Source organism: Paramormyrops kingsleyae, chromosome 23 (genome assembly GCF_048594095.1).
Source record: "Paramormyrops kingsleyae isolate MSU_618 chromosome 23, PKINGS_0.4, whole genome shotgun sequence".
NCBI classification, from domain to species: Eukaryota; Metazoa; Chordata; class Actinopteri; order Osteoglossiformes; family Mormyridae; genus Paramormyrops; species Paramormyrops kingsleyae.
Window position 1 is genome coordinate 24114705 of NC_132819.1, and position 23190 is coordinate 24137894.

At 44.3% G+C, this 23190-nt stretch overlaps 1 protein-coding gene across 1 annotated transcript; it reads right to left on the reverse strand.

The window, feature by feature from the left end:
- Nucleotides 1-15: 15 nt before the first annotated feature.
- col28a1a (collagen, type XXVIII, alpha 1a) lies at nt 16-17785 on the reverse strand. Its single transcript, XM_023809798.2, has 35 exons — nt 17545-17785; nt 16138-16261; nt 15136-15701; nt 14463-14483; nt 13996-14052; nt 12762-12815; nt 12541-12585; nt 12349-12375; nt 11929-11973; nt 11757-11801; nt 11122-11175; nt 9917-9985; nt 9570-9638; nt 9277-9345; nt 8563-8631; nt 8250-8318; nt 7990-8058; nt 7695-7763; nt 7435-7506; nt 6553-6621; nt 6263-6334; nt 6013-6081; nt 5441-5509; nt 5288-5356; nt 4835-4903; nt 4691-4759; nt 3686-3754; nt 3123-3191; nt 2960-3040; nt 2789-2824; nt 2668-2704; nt 1760-2314; nt 1432-1595; nt 986-1268; nt 16-662 (listed from the first exon to the last, which is right to left on the reverse strand). The coding sequence occupies exons 2-35, from the start codon at nt 16250-16252 to the stop codon at nt 445-447; spliced, it is 3582 nt and encodes a 1193-aa protein (XP_023665566.1). The 5' UTR covers nt 16253-16261; nt 17545-17785; the 3' UTR covers nt 16-444.
- Between the last annotated feature and the right edge of the window lie 5405 nt (nt 17786-23190).

Below are 23190 nucleotides of genomic sequence, written 5' to 3' on the forward strand. Positions count from 1 at the left end.
CTCTGACACAATTAGTCATTGATCACAATAATTGTATTTTTAAACAATGAAACAATATACAGTAAACAGTATAATTACCTGAATAACAGATGCATTTTTGAACCTTTGAGGTGATACAGACTATATTACAAATGCTACTTGCTAGACACAGCAATGTAGACAGATACACACAGTGATAACTCACTTATTCCTAAAATGGCTTAGAATCCCCTTGTTTCTTAACAAACATCGAAAAAGTTTGACAGCTTTGGTGTTTGATCAGGATTTAAGAGGTCCAAGAGAACTGTACTTCAAAAAGGCAATTTCCACACCATCTTATGGTGTCTCCATGGGTGATGTGGGTAACTTCCTTCGTATTCATTAATTCCTCATTGAACATGATGGTCAATTGGTCCATATTTTTTTCCCTCACTCATGAGTAAACTTTTTAAAGAGAACAACCCTTCAAGTTACAATAGTAGATGCGAGATGCTCCTGAAGCTGTGGTTCAGTGTCCCCCACGCAGGCTTTTTTGCAGCTGGCTTCTGTCTGGAATTGGTTCTGGTTGCCGACGCAGCCTCCATACCAGAAGCGCGCACATGCTTTGGCCGTATGGTCATAGTACCACTTCATCACATACTCCCGGCAAGGACCAGAGTCCAGAACCTGGCTGCATCTCACCTCTGAAAAGAGTGAAAATCTTTGCTTTATTTCTGCATGGATTTCAACTGTTCAGCATTTGGGAAATTTACTTTGAAGCTAAAATATAGTATCAGCGTTGGTACTGGTAACCATGTAATTCGAATGTATTATTCATTATGGGAAAACCAAGATGATTCAGTGGTCTGAACTGGATTCCTGGAGCCCTGAGTAGTATTTGTGTGACTCATTATACTCAAGCTATTAATACAGATCCACAGCACACTAACTGTTTGCTATGAATGATTCCATGTCTGATGGCTTTTAGCCAGTGGTTAGTAGCATAAGATAAAAGATCATTGATTACCGGGTACAAAAGTGTGATGATCCAGGGGTGGAGGTGGCTGGGGTGGGGGCTGCTGCGAAGCCTCTGTGATGAGCTCTTGCTCCACTGGACTGTGGCCCCCCGCGGAAGAAATGTACAACCGTGAGTGCCCCCCAGCCAACAAGTTTGTCGATTCTCCTGTTAGGCTTGTATGATTCTCTTGGTTGACCCGGGCTCTTCCAATTGTGTTGGAGTGGATGTTGTAGCTGTCCAATGCGGGGCCTAGGGGAAGGGGGGGTGTTGGTTGTTCTTCTGGCCCTTCTGGCTGGGAAGAGAGGAGGTGACCATAGAACAAGCGATTACCTGCTGCACAACACGCATTGATGCACTTACCAAGGCTCTTTCTTTGGTAAAGAACACTTCACTGAATTCACTTTGCGAGCCAAACCTAAGCAGCCCATAAGGTTTAACAAAGATAGGGTATTTACCTGTTTGCTTATTGTAATGTAACTACCACTGTCAATGTCCATCCTCTCCGATGGTTTGGTTGGAACGTCAGAGGTACCCAGAGAAAGGAAACTGGGAGAGACTGGATTGAACATGGATCCATCTTCACTCTCACAAATCTGACTCAAGAGTTTACTCTCCAGGGCTGTGACACACAATTTGGGAAGGGGGGTGGAGGTCAGGGTTCGGTGATATCGAGGTTGGCTAAGACGTTTGTTAGTTTCTTTAAAATCTTTTCCTCCTTACTAATTAGGTATCTGCATAATATGCAATGACTGCGGTGGCTCCACACAGCGAGAGAGAACTTACTAGAAAGTGTCAAGAAGTCGTCAATCAGGTACACATGCTCATCGGTGGGTTCAGAGGCCATGGAGTTCATCTCCTCGACAAACTCTTTGTAGAGAGGGTCGTTGCGCTTGACCACACCGATCACAAACATCTCGATGCTGGCACTATGGGCCTCCCTGACCGCGTCCTCTAGTTTCACTTCATCCCGGTGGTCCGTCTGGCCATCAGTCAGCACAATGGCAACTTTTCGAATGCCGGGGCGGGAGGCCTGGAAGATCTGGTTGGCCCGCCTGATGGCACTGCCCGTATAGGTGCCCTCGCCCAGGTAGGCCATCTTGCGCACGGCGGCCTTGACGTCGTCTTGGCCGGACTGCTGCTGCAGACTGACCACCACGGTGGAGATGTGGCTGTAGAGTACCACTCCTATGCGGGTCGCCTCCCGGCTCACGGACACGCGGTCAATCACCGTGTTCACAAAGTCCTTCACCACGTCGAAGTTCTCGGGTCCCACGCTCTCGGAGCTGTCGATCACGAAGACCAGCTCCAGAGGACTCTCCCTGCATTTGATGCCACATCCTAAAAGAAGGTTCAAAAAGCACTTAAGGCTCGTATCGACACCATACAGGCCAGACATTCAAGGAAATGGGTAGACTAGTGTTTCCCAATCCGATCCTCGGGAACCTGCAGACAGGCCACGTTTTTGATCTGTCCCAGCTCACAAAAACTTGGACCGTCTGCGAGTCCCCAAGGACCGGATTGGGAAACACTGGGGTAGACATAAACCACACCCAGATGTGTTTAGTGCATTTCAAGCAACTTTCATCAATTTAGCTACTAACATCCACCCATTCGTCTGTCTTCCAAACCGCTAATTTATTCCATCGTCGTTAAATTCCTATGTGCAGAAATATAACTAATACAAAACTCACCACATATTTCCCTGATGATTTTAATGATTTCTTCTCTCTGAAAGTTAGAGTAAAAGCAGAATCTATAATAAAAGGTGTGATTTTGCATTTGGTAAGAAGGAGAGTGTGAATATTTGCTCACTGTCAAGCCAGGATCCCCTTTCTGCCCAGATCTGCCCTGAAAAGATAAGAAGGCCTGCTGTCATCTACACAGCACAGAGCTCTCTGGCAAAAGCTGTCGTCCTTTAATGGTCACCTGACGTGTCACATGATTTTGAGTTACCGTGGCTACAAGTCTCAGTGTTTGGCCTACCGTTTTTCCTGGGATTCCCATTTCTCCATATTTTCCCTTCTCTCCCTTGTGTCCTCGCTCACCGGGAAATCCTCTGTCTCCCTGCAAGATGTGTGTCCTTCCAGTTGGCATGAAATCTTCAACTTTCCACGATTCAGCTCATTAGCTTACGGGCTTCTCATACCTTTTCTCCAGGAAGACCAGTCCCCGGAGGTCCACGAGGGCCTGGTGTGCCCTGGAATCCAACATCACCCTACGGGGAACCCCCAGACTCGCATGAACAATGTCACATTCGCTTACACAGAAAAACAGGATGATCTAAGCCAGGTTATTCAAGTATTTTTCCAAATTCCATCAGCGATACAAGGTCTACTGCCCTCAATACATTTTTTTGAATGGAGCAGGGTTCTAAAAATGAAAAAAAATTGGCAAGCGGGGGGTAGGTTGATGATCAAATTTGAGGAAACAGTGCAGATTAAATTGTATTTCGGTACGTCCGATTTATGCAGTGTGAGCCCTCAGCCTAGTACAACACTCTTCTGAACCTCATTACCATCACAAAAAACAACCCAAGAAGTGCTGTCAACTCAAACAGCGACAGTCGCTCCTGTAGAGTTCCAGTTTGTTATTGAATGAAACAGTCAACAGTCAGTCACTCTGTGTTACAGGTTGACCGGTGTTCCAGAACCCAACGCCTTCACTAGCATATTATAAAGAGGGATTTGTCGGGGGGGGGGGTCACTCTACCTTGATTCCCTGGATGCCCTCGCCTGGTGGTCCTTGTAGACCGGCTGGACCCGGCTGTCCTGTGGAGCCCTGCAGAAATAGTCACTCATCCTACGAGTCGTGCCATCTTGTACAGGTTGACATGCACATAGTATTTATGGGGGGGGGGGGGGATCATTGATGCACAAACTCCACTCCTTCCATGCGATTAACGACATCCTCTGCATACCGAGGTCAAGCTCTTCCCCCTTGTTCACTGCCACTCGTGATTCAGCAGGTAATGATGGGCAAATCTCATGTAATAATATTTTACGCAATAAGCTCAAGGGGGTGACACGGTGGCCTCACACTGCTAGGGTTGTGGGGTCGTTTCCTGCCCCCCCCCCCCCCATGCAATTTGCATGGTCTCCATGGATACGTGTTTATGTAGGATGGATAGATGCAAAGCTAAATCGTACCTGATTAACACCAAGGATTAAAGTGCTAATGGAATCTTTATGCACGTATGTACAGTAGTACATTAATAATCACATTTAACAAAATAAGGTTAATCAACAGAGGTGCATAACCAGAGTCTTAATTCTATGCTGCACTGCCCAATAGGTATTTCTGTCACTTGTACCTGATGTCCTTACTGATCATGTGACTGAGTGAATGAGGCTTGTCTGTTGTGCAATGTCATTGCTGTCCAACTGTACAAATGACTTTGGGTATGTACAGAGAGAAAGAACATCGACCCAGGCAGAGCTGGATAGTTCAGGTCCAGAAAGTAAAAGTCCAGACCAAAGTTTTGTTTCAACCATCTAATAGAGTTCTCTGTTACTGTGACTCTTTGTACTGAACTGGTTGGCTGAAACAAAATCATGGTCAGGAATTTTTATTTTTGAACCTGAACTATCCACCTCAAACTCAGCCGGCCTATAATTCAGCTGGGCTAACCTGTATCATGGTGGGTGAAACACATTAAAAAGCACGGGGACGTCCCTGTGTTACAGCAAAGGAGAAACCCATGTGGTTCTGTCCTACCTTGGATCCAATCACTCCGAATCCTGGGGGTCCTAATGGTCCAGGGAGACCCGGGGAACCTCTGTCTCCCTAAATACAGGGAACGTTGGGTACAGGCACCACACTGGCATGCATTATGCTCCATGAAGAGGGGAAGTCCTCTACCTTAGGTCCTGGGAACCCTTTCCCCTCTGGCCCAATCTCTCCAGGTGGTCCTGCTACTCCTGGCAGTCCCTGTAAATAAGTATCCAGGTTTTTAGTTACATGCAAGTTGAAGAGTTAAAGAATAGTAATAAACCCACAGACTACAATGGGCAGTTTTTATTTATCTCCATATTTCTGTAAATTGTGTATCTGAGTTAGCAGTTGCCAACGGAATTGTTTTATTTTTTGTGTTTTTATCAGATGTATCTAGATCCCTGCAGCTGTTCCCACACTCCTACACCTGTGGTCTGTGAATTACTCTTGTTGCACTGAGAGCAGACAGTTTGGCATCACCTTTTATTAAAATGTCTACTTCTGAGTCTCCCTGAGAGCACATGATGCACACACACACACGCGCACGCACACACACGCGCACACACACACACGCACACACACACACACACTGTCACTCACCTGGGGCCCAGTGCTGCCTTCCCCTTTAACACCCCGTAGTCCCACAGGACCCTGCAGTCCTCTTTCCCCCTGGAACAGACAAAATGGCGGCGTCTCAGCTGGCTTCCTCCCATGACTCTGAAGTGCCCCCCCATGTCGGTGTGCCCAGTTTACCTTTGGTCCGGTAAGTCCAGTGCCTGGTTCTCCCACTGGTCCAGCAGGCCCAGGCGGACCGGGGTCCCCCTGCAACCCAACAGCTGTGTTCAGAGAACGTGAAATATGGTGAATGTTTTCACTTACTGTGTAGTACATTACACCCGAATGACACGTTTCCCTGGTCCGGCTCCATCTTACTGTAGCCGAATGACACGTTTCCCTGGTCCGGCTCCATCTTACTGTAGCCGAATGACACGTTTCCCTGGTCCGGCTCCATCTTACTGTAGCCGAATGACACGTTTCCCTGGTCCGGCTCCATCTTACTGTAGCCGAATGACACGTTTCCCTGGTCCGGCTCCATCTTACTGTAGCCGAATGACACGTTTCCCTGGTCCGGCTCCATCTTACTGTAGCCGAATGACACGTTTCCCTGGTCCGGCTCCATTCCCCATCAGTTCAGGTCCACAGACACTTTGCTAACATGGAACCGCCACAGTTCTGGGGAAGGTTCTCCATGCAGCACAAATGGATGAAAATTCCCCCAGAATGAATTTCAGGGTAACCAAGAGGCTTCAGACCCCCCGCCTCACCTTGGAGCCCCGTATGCCATGGCCCGGCAACCCAGGAACCCCCATCGGGCCCCCGCTTCCTGGTTCTCCCTAAAACCAGAAACGTGGAGCCAACGTTATTGCGATCGTCCACGACTCTGCCCCGGACTGCAGCTGCGATTAAGATTTGCCTTCTGAAACGAAAGGCAGCATGCCACTCTCAGCAGAATGAGTGCCAGGCAGACTGTAATCTGGTCGTCTGACCCCCCCCATATCATGTACTGTTTGTTACCTTAGCCCCTGCTGGGCCCACAGAGCCTGCTCCCCCAGGCAGACCCCTGGAACCCCGGTCTCCTCGGTCTCCCTGGAAAAGGGAAGCAGACACATTTCCTTGTATCTTGAGTAGCCCCACCCCTTTTTTTGGGGGGGGGGGGGGGCTGTCCTATGACTTCAAGCACGGCATATAAGTGGCCCCCTCTGTTATCTGCAACTGTTCTTGCTGAGTAGTCAGATGGACCACTTTAAATCTTAAATCTGAATCGACACAGTATTTCAAGACAGCCAAGGATATAGACTTGGTACCTTTTCTCCAGGAATACCTTTTCCCAGTATGCCCTCTGGTCCCCTGGCTCCAGGTAACCCAGTTTCCCCCTGATTTCATTAATAAAACAGACGACAGTATTAATAAAAAACCCTACTCTCTCTGTATTAGACAGGCAGGGTCTTCTTAAGTATTGCGAGTCTATGTTAACTTAGCGGACATCCCATTGTCCTGGTCCAGCGTGCCACAACATTTATTCTGATTGGCGGCTGCTGTGAATTCGGCCCTCAGTTATTACATTCATAGTGAGGCTCTAAGATCGGTTTGATCACAGTAACATTGACAGTACTGCTGTTGGCTTTGGCTTCTCCCATGACTTTTGTGCACAGGAAACAAACTTTCAGGATTTTTACATTAAGGAAAGAAGAGACTTCATATAGGAGTGTTTGTGTGGTCCCCAGAGTGAGGCAAAACCTGAACTCCATCACTTTTGGGGATATTTTCAGGTCATTTGCCTGACCTCAGTTTTATAAAAATTTGTGAATGCAATCAAAAAAGTGAAAATGCCAAAATTCTTGTATTTTGCTTGGTTAAGGTCAAGGACTGGGTGGGGGTTAAAGATGTTGTGACTGGGGTTAGGGTTAGGGTTAGGGTTAGGGTTTTCCCCACAGATAATAAATGGAAGGTCCCCATTTATATAGGTACACCAACATGTGTGTGTGTGTGTGTGTGTGTGTGTGTGTGTGTGTACTGTAATGGGGCTGGCCACATTTATACGGCTGTACAGAATTGGTGATTTAAATACACGTTCAGCAGATGATAGCCCCTGAATATGCATTGTCAGGAGGTCTTTTTGGCCAGCAGAGTCGTGGATGATAAACCACGGCTCTCCGACGACTGCAGAAAGCTCCATGGCCACTCGCCTTAGGCCCGACCGCTCCGTCTTCTCCTGGGATCCCCGGGAGCCCAGCTAGTCCATCTGGTCCAGGTTCCCCCTGATTCACATTCACAGATTCTATTACATCACAAAAAATACCCTGATGCAATATATGAATCAGGTAAAATGCAGTTTACTTGGTTCCTGCCAGAAGGCGATTAAATATTTTATACAATCCTGCATGACAACCTGACAGTCATTCAACATACTTGTAGGATCAGATAGCGTTCAGCACGTCCCCCTTACTTTGGATCCTGGCTCTCCGATTCCTCTCTCCCCTTGAGGCCCTTGCTCACCCGGGAACCCCTGGTCACCCTGTGAGGAAAGCAGCACTTTCTCGTAAATAGATGACGTGGTGTGTGGGCGGAGTCAGCTATGTGTTTTTCCATTGGTTAACTGTGATGTCAGGTGGGTCATGTGGGCTGGACTGCAGACAGAGACTGAGAGTCATGACCGTAAATGCAGAAAATAGGACACCCTAGTGGACACTGGTGAGAATTACCAAATGCCTTTGATGGATAGGTGGTTTGGTCACAATTACCTTTGGCCCCATAAATCCGGAACCTGGAATCCCTCTTGGGCCAGGGGGACCCATTTGTCCTCGATCTCCCTAACAGAGACACACAATCATAGGAATCATACATTTTCAATGGGTAATTAAATATGCAACATATCTCTTTGGTTTTTGGAGGATTAATGGATTGTGGAACCACAAATCCATTTATCGTCCAGCTGTTGTCCAGTACAGAGCTGCAGGGACCAAAGTTACTATGTCATTTTTAATATCTGATAGGCCTTTACCTTTTCTCCTTGAATACCTGAACCTGGAAGTCCAATCTCTCCAGGTGGTCCGGAGGCGCCCATAATTCCCTGACCAGAAGAGAGTTCACAGTTACACCTGGAACAGAAGCTCAGCTTCTCCTCATTCCCCAGCTCCTGTCAGCATTTTCTCCTTTTTTAACGGCAGATCATCCCATACAATGCTATTCTATCCATTGTGTCATGAGGAACATCTGTAATAACATCATATCTATGTTGTTGACATGTATGATTTCGGATTGAGGAACATCAAGTGGCTCTTGTGCTTTCTGAGAGCTTACTGAAGGAACCACACCTTCTCCCCCTTGATGGCCAGTCCGGGCGGTCCACGAGGTCCCCTGGGGCCGTCATATCCTTGATCGCCCTGAAACATTGACCACCATATTGGTGAGGTTCTCCCAAAAGGACCGATGCATGACTGAGTAACTGTTAGAGTTAGATGGTAGAGTATTAAAACTACCAAAGAAACAAGACCATTAAATAATATCCAAAATAATACTTGAAAAAGTCTTCACCCTACCTAATTTAAATTCCAAACATTTTCAGTAACCTTTAATTTTAGTAAGATATAACCCAGGAAGTGAGTATACAAATCCTGAATGAGCAAAGTAGTATTGAGACTTTCTGACATGAGAGGGAACCGCCTTGAAATAAAGCCAGAGCATCCCCTGGGCTGTCGTGCGCGATGCAGACAAAAAGCCTTTCACAAAGCCTACAAGAATGATTGAAATGTAATTCGGCCCGACAAAAATGTACTGCAACTTTCCATTTCCTTTCAGATCTGAGGTCTTAGTCACATTTGACCTTTGCAACTAGTTTACTAACCAAAACAATGTAGATCAAACCATATTTTGCATGATGATAAGGACACACGTCTCTGAGACATATAAATGTAACTAATAGTTGTATACTGCACCGAGCCTAAATATATTTGAAGTATAATGTACTTATAATATACACCATGGAATGAGTTTTAGAGTGTCATTGAGAACTTCTCAGTGTAGCCTACTTTTGGACCTGGTACACCTTCTCCAACCATCCCTTGGGGTCCCTGCGTCCCCGGGACACCAGGCGGACCCTGTAAGACAGACACACACAGACACAAACACTCGGTCTGTGATGAGACTGAATATATGTAGTGGTTCAATTCGGGAGACCCCAGCATTACTTATGAAAAGATACTGCACATTTACAGGATACTTCTGAATATAAGCACGGCTTCATACAAGAATTATTACAGTTTGACATATATACAGGTAAATCCTCTACATGGTCACATGACTGAGATGAGTGTGGGCTTACAGGCAAGCCGGGCTCCCCTATGGCAGTGGGACCAGCGGGACCGGGTCTTCCCAGGTTCCCCTTTTCCCCCTAAGACACATGGAGAACAGAAACAAGGGGGAAGAATTACCCAGTCACATGACATGTGACCTCTGACATCACCCAACGATGGCGACACATCAGTGTTTGTCTCTGTCCATCTGTTTAACTTAATGGCTGAACTTTATGTGTTTGTTATATATATGTAAGACTCCCGCAATTGTGTTAATATGTCTTTTGGGAATGTAAGTGCAAGGTAGCTAAACTGGGTGCTAAGGGTGAACCTCTGCATGACTGGACCTTTGCAAAGAAAAGAGAACAGGAGTCACCTTTGTCCCGGGGTGTCCGACACCAGGATCTCCTGGAGGCCCAGATACCCCGCCGGGTCCACGATCTCCCTGGGGGAGGGCAGAAAAGCTTCATGCTGTCTCGCCAGTCTCCAAGAAAAGCAGTTCTTGTCTCTGGGGCTGCTCTCAAAAAGTCACCCACCATCAGGTGTAGTGACTGTTTGTGGCCAACAGGGGGACCCAAACCTTGGGGTCCCCACACAGATGCATGGTGCGAGTGGCGATAAACACTGTCGCTGAATGCCAGTCACATGGGGATTTGGTCTGTGTCCTTAACTGGAGCTGGTGGCCCCACTTGGGCATGGCATAAATTAGCCATGTGGCATTTAAAAGGAACATAGAGGCACTATTGTTTCTTTCTTTTTAGTCCAGATTTTCCTAAATAACATCTCGATGACAGCATACCAGATACACACATATCACTGTCACGCTATTTGTCCAAACAACTTGGACCCTGGAAGTGTCCGACCTCCTACTTGTGAAAAAGTGCTATGGATCGGCTGTCAAAGTCGCAGCTCCGACTGGGAGGCTCAGGCCGATGTCACGTACACCGGCTTCACAGAGAAGCGGCTGCTGTGACATCACACAACATGGCAGCCCTCACAGGAGCAATTTGCGTGAAAGACAAATAATCACGTGAAGGCCATATAGAGTGATTTTTCCTGTCTTACATTGCAATAAAAACACTACAAGTAAAATAAAACTTATTATGTGTGTAGATTCAAAATCAAAACGAATCACAAACATCAAGCTATGCTAACTATTAAGCGACATGGATAGCTGTAGCAGTCCATAGCTAGCTTAAGGACATGAAACTTCTGTGAAAATAGAGCTGAAAGTGTGATTTTTGGTCTTTCAGGGTTATCATGTTTATGCTGTTGTGTAGTGTTCTCAGTTTGCAAATCGTAAACTTATAGAAACATACTATTTGATACAATAATAATTTATTAAATTACTAATGGTATATTACACTGGCCAGTCATATTTATTGTTGTGGCTGTGTTACAGCTCTGGCTCATAAGAAGTGTTTTTTCAGCTTGGAAATTCCAACGTTCTCCTTGATTGGAACACAGCATGAGGACTCTGGGACTCCATGCATTCGACAAGGGCCTAAGTAAGCCTAATACCGCTCTTGGGAAGAACCGTCCCTCCTGCGTATTTGGGAACATGTAGAATAATATCCTTACTTTGGGGCCAATCCTTCCCTCAGGGCCCAGGTCTCCTGGTGGTCCAATGGGACCCTGTGACAAAAGACGGAAAAGAGTTAGATGTGGGTCTTAGTAGATAGACAGCTTTCAGGAAGAGCAAGTTAAAGTTCTGGTCCGTAGGAAAGGAGTGAAGGGAGTCATAATAATCTCCTTTTGCAGGAGGTCAGCCCAAAGTTTTCAATCACATTCTCCTGCGACACTTAGCATTGTAAACTACCCCGCAGTCGAATTATTAAAAAAGTAAAAGCAGTTGCAACCTCCCAGAGCAGAGCTTCCCAAATATCTCCTTGATCTAAACTAGCCAGAACTGTTGTCCGTGACCTTAACTGATTCAGGTGTGCTGCAGGTGAAATGTAAGACATATACTGAATTGCTGGGGGAACTCGAAGATAGCTTTGGGATATCACTGGGATATCACTGGGATATCACTGGTGTCAAAAAGCCAGATAGGCATCATATAAGGGGGGCGGGTCCTTGGAACTGTGGCCCAATCACGTTCAAACACAGCCTGTGCCAAGGCTTGAGGGGCTGACTTTGAAAGAGCAATATCCTGCCGAGTGGCTCCACCCCACCACTAATGCTATTGGTCGATACCTTTCGCATGTATACCACACCTGTTCTCCTCGGGCTCCACGTGGCCCCGGTGGCCCCTCCAGGCCCTGTGGAAAATGACGACATGCCCGTCAGCCTCTGACAGCATCTCTTAGCGTCCATTAGCATCCCTAGCGTCTGTGAAGCAGAGACCGAATACGTGGATTCTGCCCGGTGGCCTTTGACCACACCCACCTGGTCCCCCTTGATGCCAGGTGCACCGCATTCCCCTCTCCCGCCCTGCAACACAGTGACAGTGTGTGATCACACAAAGCATCAATGGGGTCACGCGCCACACGCTCCAGTTTCCTGCAAGCTGGACTTGTACTTTCTCATTAATAGCTAAATAATCAGTGTGGTAACAATGCAGGGACAAATGTTGAGAGAATTTAAGTAAAATGGCACCCATGCACAATTCAGTCCAGTGTTGCATCTTTGTCTAAACTTAAATGTTTTAATAATAAAACCAATGTAATATAATGATCAACAATCAGAAATACCAATAACCTACAAAGTTGTATATAATATTTTGAAATTAACACATCTAAATTGACTATTAGTATTTCCAGTTTTAAAATTAACTAAATGAAAATGGAATAAACAGGTGTATCTCACCTTTTCCCCTTTATATCCTGGCCTGCCCTACAAAAAACAGAAATATATTATATATTATGGTAATATGTAATGGATTTGCAGTTGTAGCCCAAGCCACCATAGATAGTTGGGCAATCATAGCAAAATAACGGAAGCCTACATTGCCCATACATTGTAGCCGTGGAGTGTACAGGTAAATCCCCTGCTGCATACCTCATCTCCAGCGATTCCAGGTTCCCCGTTAACTCCAGGTTCTCCCTAACAAGTACAGAAAACAAAATCAGTAGAGGAACAAACTTTATATTCCGCCTTGATACCTGTAGTCTCTCATTTAAACCTGACAGAATTAAAACATTTGCTTCAGTGCTGCCCCCTTATGAAAAAGCAGAAGAATTAAATATCTGAAGTCAAATTAGGATGATTGAAAGGTCTACCTTCGTTCCCTTCACACCAGGAACACCATCATTTCCACGGTCCCCCTTTTTTCCCTGGACAGGGGGAGTAAGTTGTTACTTAAAGACATGTTCAATTAAATGAAGAGTATGGCATAGCATTTTACAGCCACAGAGAGTATGGCATAGCATTTTACAGCCACAGAGAGTATGGCATAGCATTTTACAGCCACAGAGAGTATGGCATAGCATTTTACAGCCACAGAGAGTATGGCATAGCATTTTACAGCCACAGAGAGTATGGCATAGCATTTTACAGCCACAGAGAGTATGGCACAGCATTAAATACCAACAGAGAGTAGGGCATAGCATTAAACAGCCACAGAGAGTATGGCACAGCATTAAATACCAACAGAGAGTAGGGCATAGCATTAAACAGCCACAGAGAGTATGGCACACCATTAAACAGCCACAGAGAGTATGGCACAGCATTAAACAGCCACACAGAGTACGGCACAGCATTAAACAGCCACAGAGAGTATGGCACAGCATTAAACAGCCACAGAGAGTATGGCACAGCATTAAACAGCCACAGAGAGTATGGCACAGCATTAAACAGCCACACAGAGTATGGCACAGCATTAAACAGCCACACAGAGTATGGCACAGCATTAAACAGCCACACAGAGTATGACACAGCATTAAACAGTCACACAGAGTATGGCACAGCATTAAACAGCCACACAGAGTATGGCACAGCATTAAACAGCCACACAGAGTATGGCACAGCATTAAACAGCCACACAGAGTATGGCACAGCATTAAACAGCCACACAGAGTATGGCACAGCATTAAACAGCCACAGAGAGTATGGCACAGCATTAAACAGCCACACAGAGTATGGCACAGCATTAAACAGCCACACAGAGTATGGCACAGCATTAAACAGCCACACAGAGTATGACACACCATTAAATTGCAACCTAAACTTAGCAGCAAGACAATGTGGAAAGCTACTGTATATTGCTGACTAGACTTGATTCTTTCATTCTGCTGTAGTGTGTTAGTCAATGTGATCTTAATGTCCTAATCTAATTTTTGTCCGGAGAAGATGACAGCTTTAGATTTCATTGTATTATGCCAAGGTTTCTAAACTCTAGTCTCAGTCACCCTGAAAAATTACTTTTCTATATCAAGCTACTCTAGGCTCCTCCCACAGCATCCTTGGCACCCACTGTGGTTGACAGAGTGGAGGAAGACGCTGCAGCATCCTTACCATGATTCCAGCAGGGCCTCTCTCTCCTTTGTCGCACAAGCAGACCTTTGGCTGGCACTGAAACACAGCAAAGTGTGAGCCAGTGCAGATGACGCTTCATGAACGATTTGCTTTGGGCCCTTTTATGGACAGAGAGCACCATCTAGTGAGACCAAAAAATACAGCAAATGGTTCATGAAGCTTCATTTGCCCATCACTAAGCCAGTGTCCATGACCTGAACAGAATGAGCATTAAGCCTCCATCCAGTTCTTCTGGCAGACTATTATCAGATATTTTGATTCACATAAACTTGAAACACAGGATGAAAACTATGCTGCAATATTGAGGTATTTGGTTGTTAATTGAATCCCTCACACAGTCCCAGACAGCAAAACCTTCTATCTCCACCATCCAATTTACTCTCTGCCCTACTCCCATCACAGAATATTAACGGAATGATCTGCAAATGACATGCTGCTGCACTTACTCCCTCTGCGGAAGTCTTATTCTGAAAGAGATGAAAATAAATAAAAACAAGTAAATGTATAGAAATCACTGTAGTGATCATCAACAAAAAGGTGGGCAATGATTTTCGTTGACCTGTATTAATATATTTACGGTATCAGAGAGTCAAATATGTAACTACATATATCTATATCTAATTTCCACTCTTGGAAAAATGAGATGGAACGATATGTTCATATCTTTAAGACGTGATACAATTATTTCATTGTCTGATATCAGATCTGGAGTTTTAGTGGAAAATGCCTGCATTGCTCTACAGACGGAGACAACTCCCTTATTGATTCTACTTAACTTCATAATACACAGACATGTGGGGAAAACAGTCCTGCAATCTGGACTGATGCCGTAATGAAAGCGAATTGAAACCGAATATGTTAATAACATGAATACTCATTAAATACACGACTTCACAAAACATCTAATATCATTGGTCAATAAGATATCAAAGCTAATCAGTAGACAGCGGAGAATTCGTAATTGTTAAGTGGACATACACAATTTTCTTCGGACTGCGACGATATTATACATATTATAATGCATTAATGAAACGAATATGTTTGAATTGCTACCAATGATTTTGACAGGATAAACTAATTAACAGAAAGCTAATATTATAATGAGAGGAGGGGCCACACCAGCTCGTTGAGAATCTTCTTCTCCAGCAGGCTGTCTGTCAGGCTGAAGAAGTGCTGCTGGGGCGGGGAACTAGCAATGGAGCGGAGCTTGGCACTGTTCAGGCCCTGCTGGGCCTTATCCGACAGCCCGATGGCGAACAGGCGGACATTGTGGTTCTTCGCTTCACTGGCAGCTCCCACAGTGTTGGGGTTCTGCGGGTGGTCACCTCCATCCGTCATGAGGAGTGCCACCCTCAGGCTGTCGGGTTTGGTCTCCGACACAAAGAGCTCTGTGGCATTGGTGATGGCGTAGGACGAGTAGGTGCCCTGGCCGATGTACGCCATGGTCCACAGCCGGACCTGGAAGTCCTCCAGGTTCTGCCAGTCGCGGAATCGCTGCTCGATGGAGACCGTGCTGCTGTACTGCAAGAGGGCCATGCGGATCTTCAGGTCCTGGTTGTGCAACTTCATCTGCATGATCTGCTTCGCCAGGCTGCGGACGAACTCCCTCTGCTTCTGGAACAGCACGGTCTTGGCGCTCTCGGAGCTGTCCAGGAGAAACGCGATCTCCAATTGACACGTTGCCTCTGAAAGGTGGATATCAAACACGAAGGAGATGTCAGGGATCCGTACAGGAAGTCAGAGGGTACAACATAGATGCTTCACATAATTCCACTTGGTTTAGGGCTTGAGTTTGTGTTTGGCACCATCAATGTGGAGAGAGTCTAAGCTAACGCTAATGAACGGCCTTCATATTATCATGCAAAAAGATATATGAGCTACAGTGTTTGGCTTTAGTGTTGGTTTGCCAAGGAGAGTTGTAACTATTTTGTTTTACAAAAGAATTCTGGGTGTTTATGGTACTTGTGCAATCAGCAGTGCCAGTCAAAGCCCACGCGGAGCTCTACGCAAGGTTCACCCCTCAGTAATAGTCGGCGCTCCCTCGGAATATGGCGCCCTCGGTGGCCACCTAATGCGCCCACCGGCCCTGGCAGTCAGTGTACCGCAACAGGGGTGTCTTACCCTTTCCTTCATCTTTGAGGCGGTTTTCTTTTTGCCCTTTCTTTTTTTTGACCTGGCTTCTGGCTGCGTTTGAAAATATCATGAGTGCAAGGCACAGAACCAAGCCTTTCCTCATGGTGAACACCTGAAAAGAGACGGGCAAAGCTTTCGTCAGTCAGACGCCACCCGGCGCGCGGTTCCTTTAGATTTTTTTCCCTATAGCGCCCCTATAGGTTAATTAAAATTCTATTAATAAACCATTTAATGAAATTGTATTTAAATGTTTTGGAAAGTTATAGTTTCCCGTTTTGTATTTTTGATCTTACAAAACCTGAACTGCCACTAACTTAGGCTATACCGTATATCAACATAATTCTGTCTTTTAAATCATCTGTTGTTATTTACGTGTTTGTCATATAATTTCAAATTATTAATCTATAGGCAGTACATTAGGGTATAGCAGCAGGAATTCGGCTATTATTATTATTACTAAAACTAAAGGAAAATAAGCCTTTACCAAGCGGTAAAAAGGGTTTGGTTAAACGGGGCTTTGATTCGTATTAACAGAAGTTTTGAAGATCTAAAATCGGCAATCTCATTGCTGTCGTCTTCTAAGAGCGTTAATGGTTAAAATCGACGCGATGTTGTTTTTTTTGGCAGATCTGTCATTTAAGCGATTCAGAAATAATCGCCCATAACAGTAAAACCCACGCTGCTCGTAACGCGACACCAGCGATTTTTATGTTACATTATAGGTTATATGGCTTCTGTGAGTAGCGACAGCACCGACTAGCGCTTAGAAGCGTCACATAGAGAAATAGCAATAGCCTACAAAAACAGCCACTTATATATATGATATATGACAAACTAAGAAAGAATCTTCGGTAACGCTTTACTTGAGGGGACGCAAATAACAGTTACAGTTACTACTTAAGCCCAAATCATGAACAACTATAGTAAAGGCATTAAATAGCTACATAAACTGTTATGACTGATTAATGATGAACGAACATGGGACCAGTATGTAACTAACAGTTTCTGGTTAATCAAACATGTAAGAATGTATGTGCGCCCTCTAGTAAAGTGTTAACAAAACTTCTTACAACTTACAACTTCTTACAATCTTACAAGATATGTAACTTATGTATGATCAATTTTAGAAGAAATCCCAACTACATCTGAAGTTGCATATGACGATTTAAAATTTGTTTTAATTTAACTAGAGCAATATGCAATGTCACTTATTGTTTCGGATTGTAGTTTAATCATTTTATAATATTGCTTTTATTTTACAGCTTAAATGCATGCACGTGACCTAAATCCTTTACATCTCCATCATACACAGGAAAGTAACTGATTTTCGATGTCGAATAAAATTCATATTAGTACAGCAAAAACAGAAGTTCCGTACTAAACCCAGAAACTTACCGGGATTTTCCAATAAGGGAAACCGGTGACGAAAGGTCTGCTCGTCTGGACGGAATTACACTTGACAAGACGATAAACGAAACCGGAGTGGAAGTAATAAAATCTTTATATCGATAATACTCTCTCAGCTGGGCTGTACCCAGTTTCCTGAATATGTATTAGTGTCTGCTGCCGGGGGTGATATTACCAAACCTAAGCACTAACTCAGCGTTGTCTAACGAACAAACATCGCAATCGCCCGTTTGAGATATTAGAGGTGGAAAGGCTACAGGAAATTAAATAATAATAATAATTTCTGATAGCGGTATGGGATGTCCAGTCGTGATTATAACTGACGTGTAACTGAAACAGTCGGAATGTCTGTTATAGAAATACATGGGTGCGTTGCACAATACAAATCAATTTATTCCGGTAAACTGTAATTATGCATCTTTATACGTTTAATAAAATTCGAAAATGAAGCAACAGGAGTACAGATGAAATACTAATATATAACTTACATACTTTTTATAAATATTCACATGCCATAGACACTGCAACTGCCTGCCTGCTATAGATGTTACATAAATGCAGCGTCTGTCTGCCCGGATTGTGAATGATTATAATCTATCATATACCCCTTAGCTGTCCTTGCTACACATTCCTGTTGCATAATATCCCAGCACCTGCCTGTCAGTTTTTGGATCGCTCACTCGCCAGCAATAACGTCTTTCCTAAGTGACTCATTTCAGCTCTGTACTTCATTTTTTCCTTACAGGGACCCTGTTATATTGTCTAGGCAGTCATTTTTTATATCGAGCTGTAGTGTGTTGAATCTCACTTTCCAAAATAGCCCAAGAAAAAAAATGGTTTGTGAAAACGCCGCGTTTGTTTAACTATATTTAACTACCGGGAGACAGCGTCCTTCTATATAATACGGTAGTTTTTTGTAACTCACCGTAATATGTTCGTTTGAGAAGGTTAAACATGACACAGAGTGACCTTCTAATCACAGTGTAGCCTACTAACCCACACACCATCCTCAAAGTTGGGGCAGCCAGTCCCTGAAGCAGTTGAGGTTAACCATGGGATTCAAACCAACACCCTTTTCATCACAAGCACAGTGTTGTAAGCCACTGAGCCACACACTTCCTCAGTATTTTTGGATGCTTTTTTATCTCGGGGGTCCTATGGTGACTCAGTGCACCATACTGTTGCCTCACACATCCAGCATAAAGATTTGAATCCCACATGTTCAGTTTGGGTTTCCTCTAGCAGTCTGAAGACAGGCAGTGAGGGTGATAAGTTTCTCTGAAGTGTACGTGAGGGTATGTCCTGCCTGCAGCTTTCATAAAATATTAGTATTATATTAAACCCTATATTCTGTCGAATTCCATACATCCACCCCTGCATTTCAGACCTGCAACACATTCCAAAAAAGTTGGGACGGGGCCAATTTAGGGCTAGTAATGAGGTAAAAATAATAATAATAATAATGATGTGATTTCAAGGAGGTGATGAAAGCAGGTGATTTTAATCATGAGTTGGTACAAAAGCAGCATCCGTGAGGCGCTTTAGGGAGCAAAAATGGACAGAGGATCTTCGGTTTGTCAATAAATGTGTGAGAAAATTATTGATGCTTAAAAACAATGTTCATCAAAGAAATATTGGAAGGGATTTGCATATTCCTCCCTCTATAGTGCATAATATTAAACAATTCAAGTAATCTAGAGGAATTTCAGTGCGTAAAGGGTCAGGGTGCAAGCTCCAGCTGAACACCTGTGATCTCCGATCCCTCACAGGGTGCAAGCTCCAGCTGAACACCTGTGATCTCCGATCCCTCACAGGGTGCAAGCTCCAGCTGAACACCTGTGATCTCCGATCCCTCACAGGGTGCAAGCTCCAGCTGAACACCTGTGATCTCCGATCCCTCACAGGGTGCAAGCTTCAGCTGAACACCTGTGATCTCCGATCCCTCACAGGGTGCAAGCTTCAGCTGAACACCTGTGATCTCCGATCCCTCACAGGGTGCAAGCTCCAGCTGAACACCTGTGATCTCCGATCCCTCACAGGGTGCAAGCTTCAGCTGAACACCTGTGATCTCCGATCCCTCACAGGGTGCAAGCTTCAGCTGAACACCTGTGATCTCCGATCCCTCAGCCGGCATCGAGAACCGTCATTCATCAGTAGCTGATATCACCACATGGGCATGGGATTCCTTTGGCAAACTTTTGTCAAGTTCATAATACACCACAATACTGAGTTACATTCACAAATGCCACTTAACTGTGTAAAAAAACAGGCCTCATGTTAACCATGTCCAGAAGCGGCATCGACTTCTCCCTACTGAACCCTTCAGCTCCAGTGTGGGTGATGTTGGAAAACATCGAGCCATTTCTCCTCCCCCCCCCCCCCTTTACTTTTTTCCCCCCCAAACTTGTCATAAATCAGCGATTGCTCCCCGCTGACAAACAACCTTAAAACATTTCACTGGGGTTTTCTGTGATTTGAGGAGTTTGGACTCCCGGGAGATTCTGCCCCAATCTGACACGTATCTCAGGTGCTGTTTGCAGCTCATTAGTTAAACTTGTCAAAGGGTGACACACACCCTGTGGTCATGGAGAAATTCCCTTGGCTCCACGTGCCCCCTTCCCTGAGAGCTCCGCTTTTGCCTCAGGTGGAGACTGGTGATTATTTTCTCACTCTGGGGGCTAAATGTGAAATATTGGCTATGTGTAGAGATCTGGATGAATTAGAGATTAAGGGTGAAACATGGCTGTGTGGCTTACAGCGTTCTTTTCAACACAAATCATTTGTATGTCAAATTAAAATACCTGTATGTCACCTCTCAGAATCCCTAGAGTACACTAATCGTTCGTTTATTGGTTTATTTGACAGGGATAATGCATATTGATAACATTACTGTAAATATGCGAGAAGTGTTAGCATAAAGGCTAGTTTTAGGTTTTTAAATCTGTATTTCTTGTGTTCTTTTCTTGAGTAAGAGAACTGCTAATACAAATTAAATGATTTGTTTGGCATTTAAAAGATATCGGGATATTTCCTGTTGTAAAAACCATAGCCAGCAGTATGGTGTAGGAGTTAAGGCTTTTTTCCTTGAATAAAAGTTATAGCAACACGTGGGTGATGATCCTCCGTCCCTCCGGTATCCCAGCGACGCAGTAATGAGCTGAAAGGTTCTTACAATATTAACAAGGTATCCATGGACACAACAGAAGACCTGTAACAAAATTAGAAAGACGGCAAGCAACAGGATTCACCTCAAAGTGACCTCAGGACAAGATAATTCTTCTCTCTGCCGGGAATGTTCATAACCCGTACTCCCGAAACAGGCATTATCCATTCATGAACTGAAGCTAAGCATCTCCATGAGAGTATCTCCAGCTTTGGACAGCAGATAACTATGAAGTACAGAGGGTACACTAAAGGTCTGGGAATGGTGTTCTCCTCAGGAATGCCAGCTGTTGAGTTTGGACCATGTCATGTTCTGGTGCTTTATGCTTTATTGCTTTGTAACTCTCTGGTGGCCCTTCAGCTGCCCTACTTAAGAACCAGAATCACCTACAGCCAGTGCTTGAAGTGGGCCGGAACGCAGTTCTGGAACTTCTGTATTTTCGTCTTTTGGGTTCCGCCACTTTTTTCTGCGTTCCGGTACTTACTGAAACTGATCCGACGCAGCGACAGTGGCCCGAGAAAATTAGAGTTCCTGCACTTATTTTTTCCCACTTCAAGCACTGCCTACAGCTATAAAGTACATCATCGTATTCACGCCATTCGTACTGATTAACAATAAAATGTGGCAAAGCTGACAGTTGGATGTTCTCGCAGTGTTGTGACAGATGGGAAGGAAGCAGTACGACATGGTTTCATTGTACAAACATTCCAGCGACCAGGTCGTTGAGTGAAATGATCGCTAAATGAAGATCACGGTAGCCTAGTGACCGCGATTGGGCTCCTGGTTTGGCTTCAGCCTTCCACATTGAATTTCTACTACAAAATTCTCATATTGCCAAAATACTACAGAAATATTTATAATGGACACTATCTTGACTTGGTAAGAAGATTAAAGACGGAAGTGTAGACTTTCTATGGTCATTTGTTCAGCTAAACAGCTCTAGGAAAGGAGCCGTTCAAATACACATTGTTTCTGGTTCTGCTGGGCCTGGAATAATTTCCAGATGTGAGTCTTTGATGCAGGTGGTGCCCTGGTGGGAGGGATTGTGATTTTACCTTAAGGTCAAGCAGGTTCTTAGTTAATAACGGATTTAGCCCCGGAGCTGGAAGACGACGTGCCGAAGCAGACCGTGATGGAGGATCCTTTGTGTTTCATATCCGATATAAAGAAACTGATGGGCTCACTAGGTGGTGCTGATTCAGCATTAGGACGCTTTTTGGAAGGCCATTTAAGCCTTACATTAATTTAGCTGTTAGCAAAATAATTAAGACAGTCATTCCACTTTACCCTTGTCTTGTTTGCGAGTGACTGTCTTTATTTCACCATTGAATTCAGTCACTTTCCTTTAAACCCTGTAAACTTGTCATTTCAACATAATTCACCACTAATGTCTTGCTCTGATCTCTTCTCACTTGTGATCATCTTATGATCTTATTCACATTGTTTTTTTTACTAAAAATGAACAGACTCATTTAAATTTAATTATAAAAAGAAAAATCACTTATTGCCCAATATAGTTATATAATCACCACCTAACACAATGGGACATCATACATTGATCCGCCATTGCACAGAACAAAACAAGGCACTTTAGCAACTGCTAGCAAAGGCAAGACCTCAGTGGCACGACAAATGCCAGAAGGCTGCAAACTGCCACCATGAAAAGTATGTTTGGAATGATCCAATATATAAATGTAACGGGCTTTGTTACAGTCCTCTACAGTCTTTGCTGCAGCACTCCAGGAAGGATTTACCAGTGAACAGTAGCAATCACAGTACAGTCCATGTCTTGACCAATGAGCTCGTTTGGTTACAATTACATCTTTGTCTAGACTTGCTACAATATAGCAGCTGCTTGGCCCAAGGCAACATTCTCCCTGTCCGTCTAAAACACAAGGAAATTAGACCATTATACATCGCAGTTTGTGCATAATTGATTTGTCGTTATGATGTACAGGTGCAAATGCCCCCCCATCCAGGAACGTATTTTTGTAATCACTTAAATGTTCAGTTTAAAGAGACCATATTTGTCTATTAGCCGGGCTGAAACAAGTGCTTTCTTCTGTGACACACAGTGATTAATGGCTTTTACTGTTTTTTCCCTGCTGTCATTGAATATTTCATGTTCCCTAAGAAAATGAGGATGTTATAGGTCATTTTACTTCATTAACTCAACTTTTGATAATGCTTATATCAAACCCACTTTCTTGTTACTATTAATTAATGAATATATTTGTTTCTTGTTTGTGCTGGGAGACTTTTTCAAATTACAGCTGAATGACAAAAATTTCCCCCCAGTGTTCAATTAAGTGTCGTCTTATCTTGGAAATTTTAGATGTTTTCTTGCGTAAGTGACTAGGAAGAATTTTAGCGAACCCTGACTGTTTTACATTTTAAAACAGCACTATTTTTATTAAATGAAGTAACCTGTAACTTTGTGATTTAGAGAATCCAGAATTTCAGTTATTGCT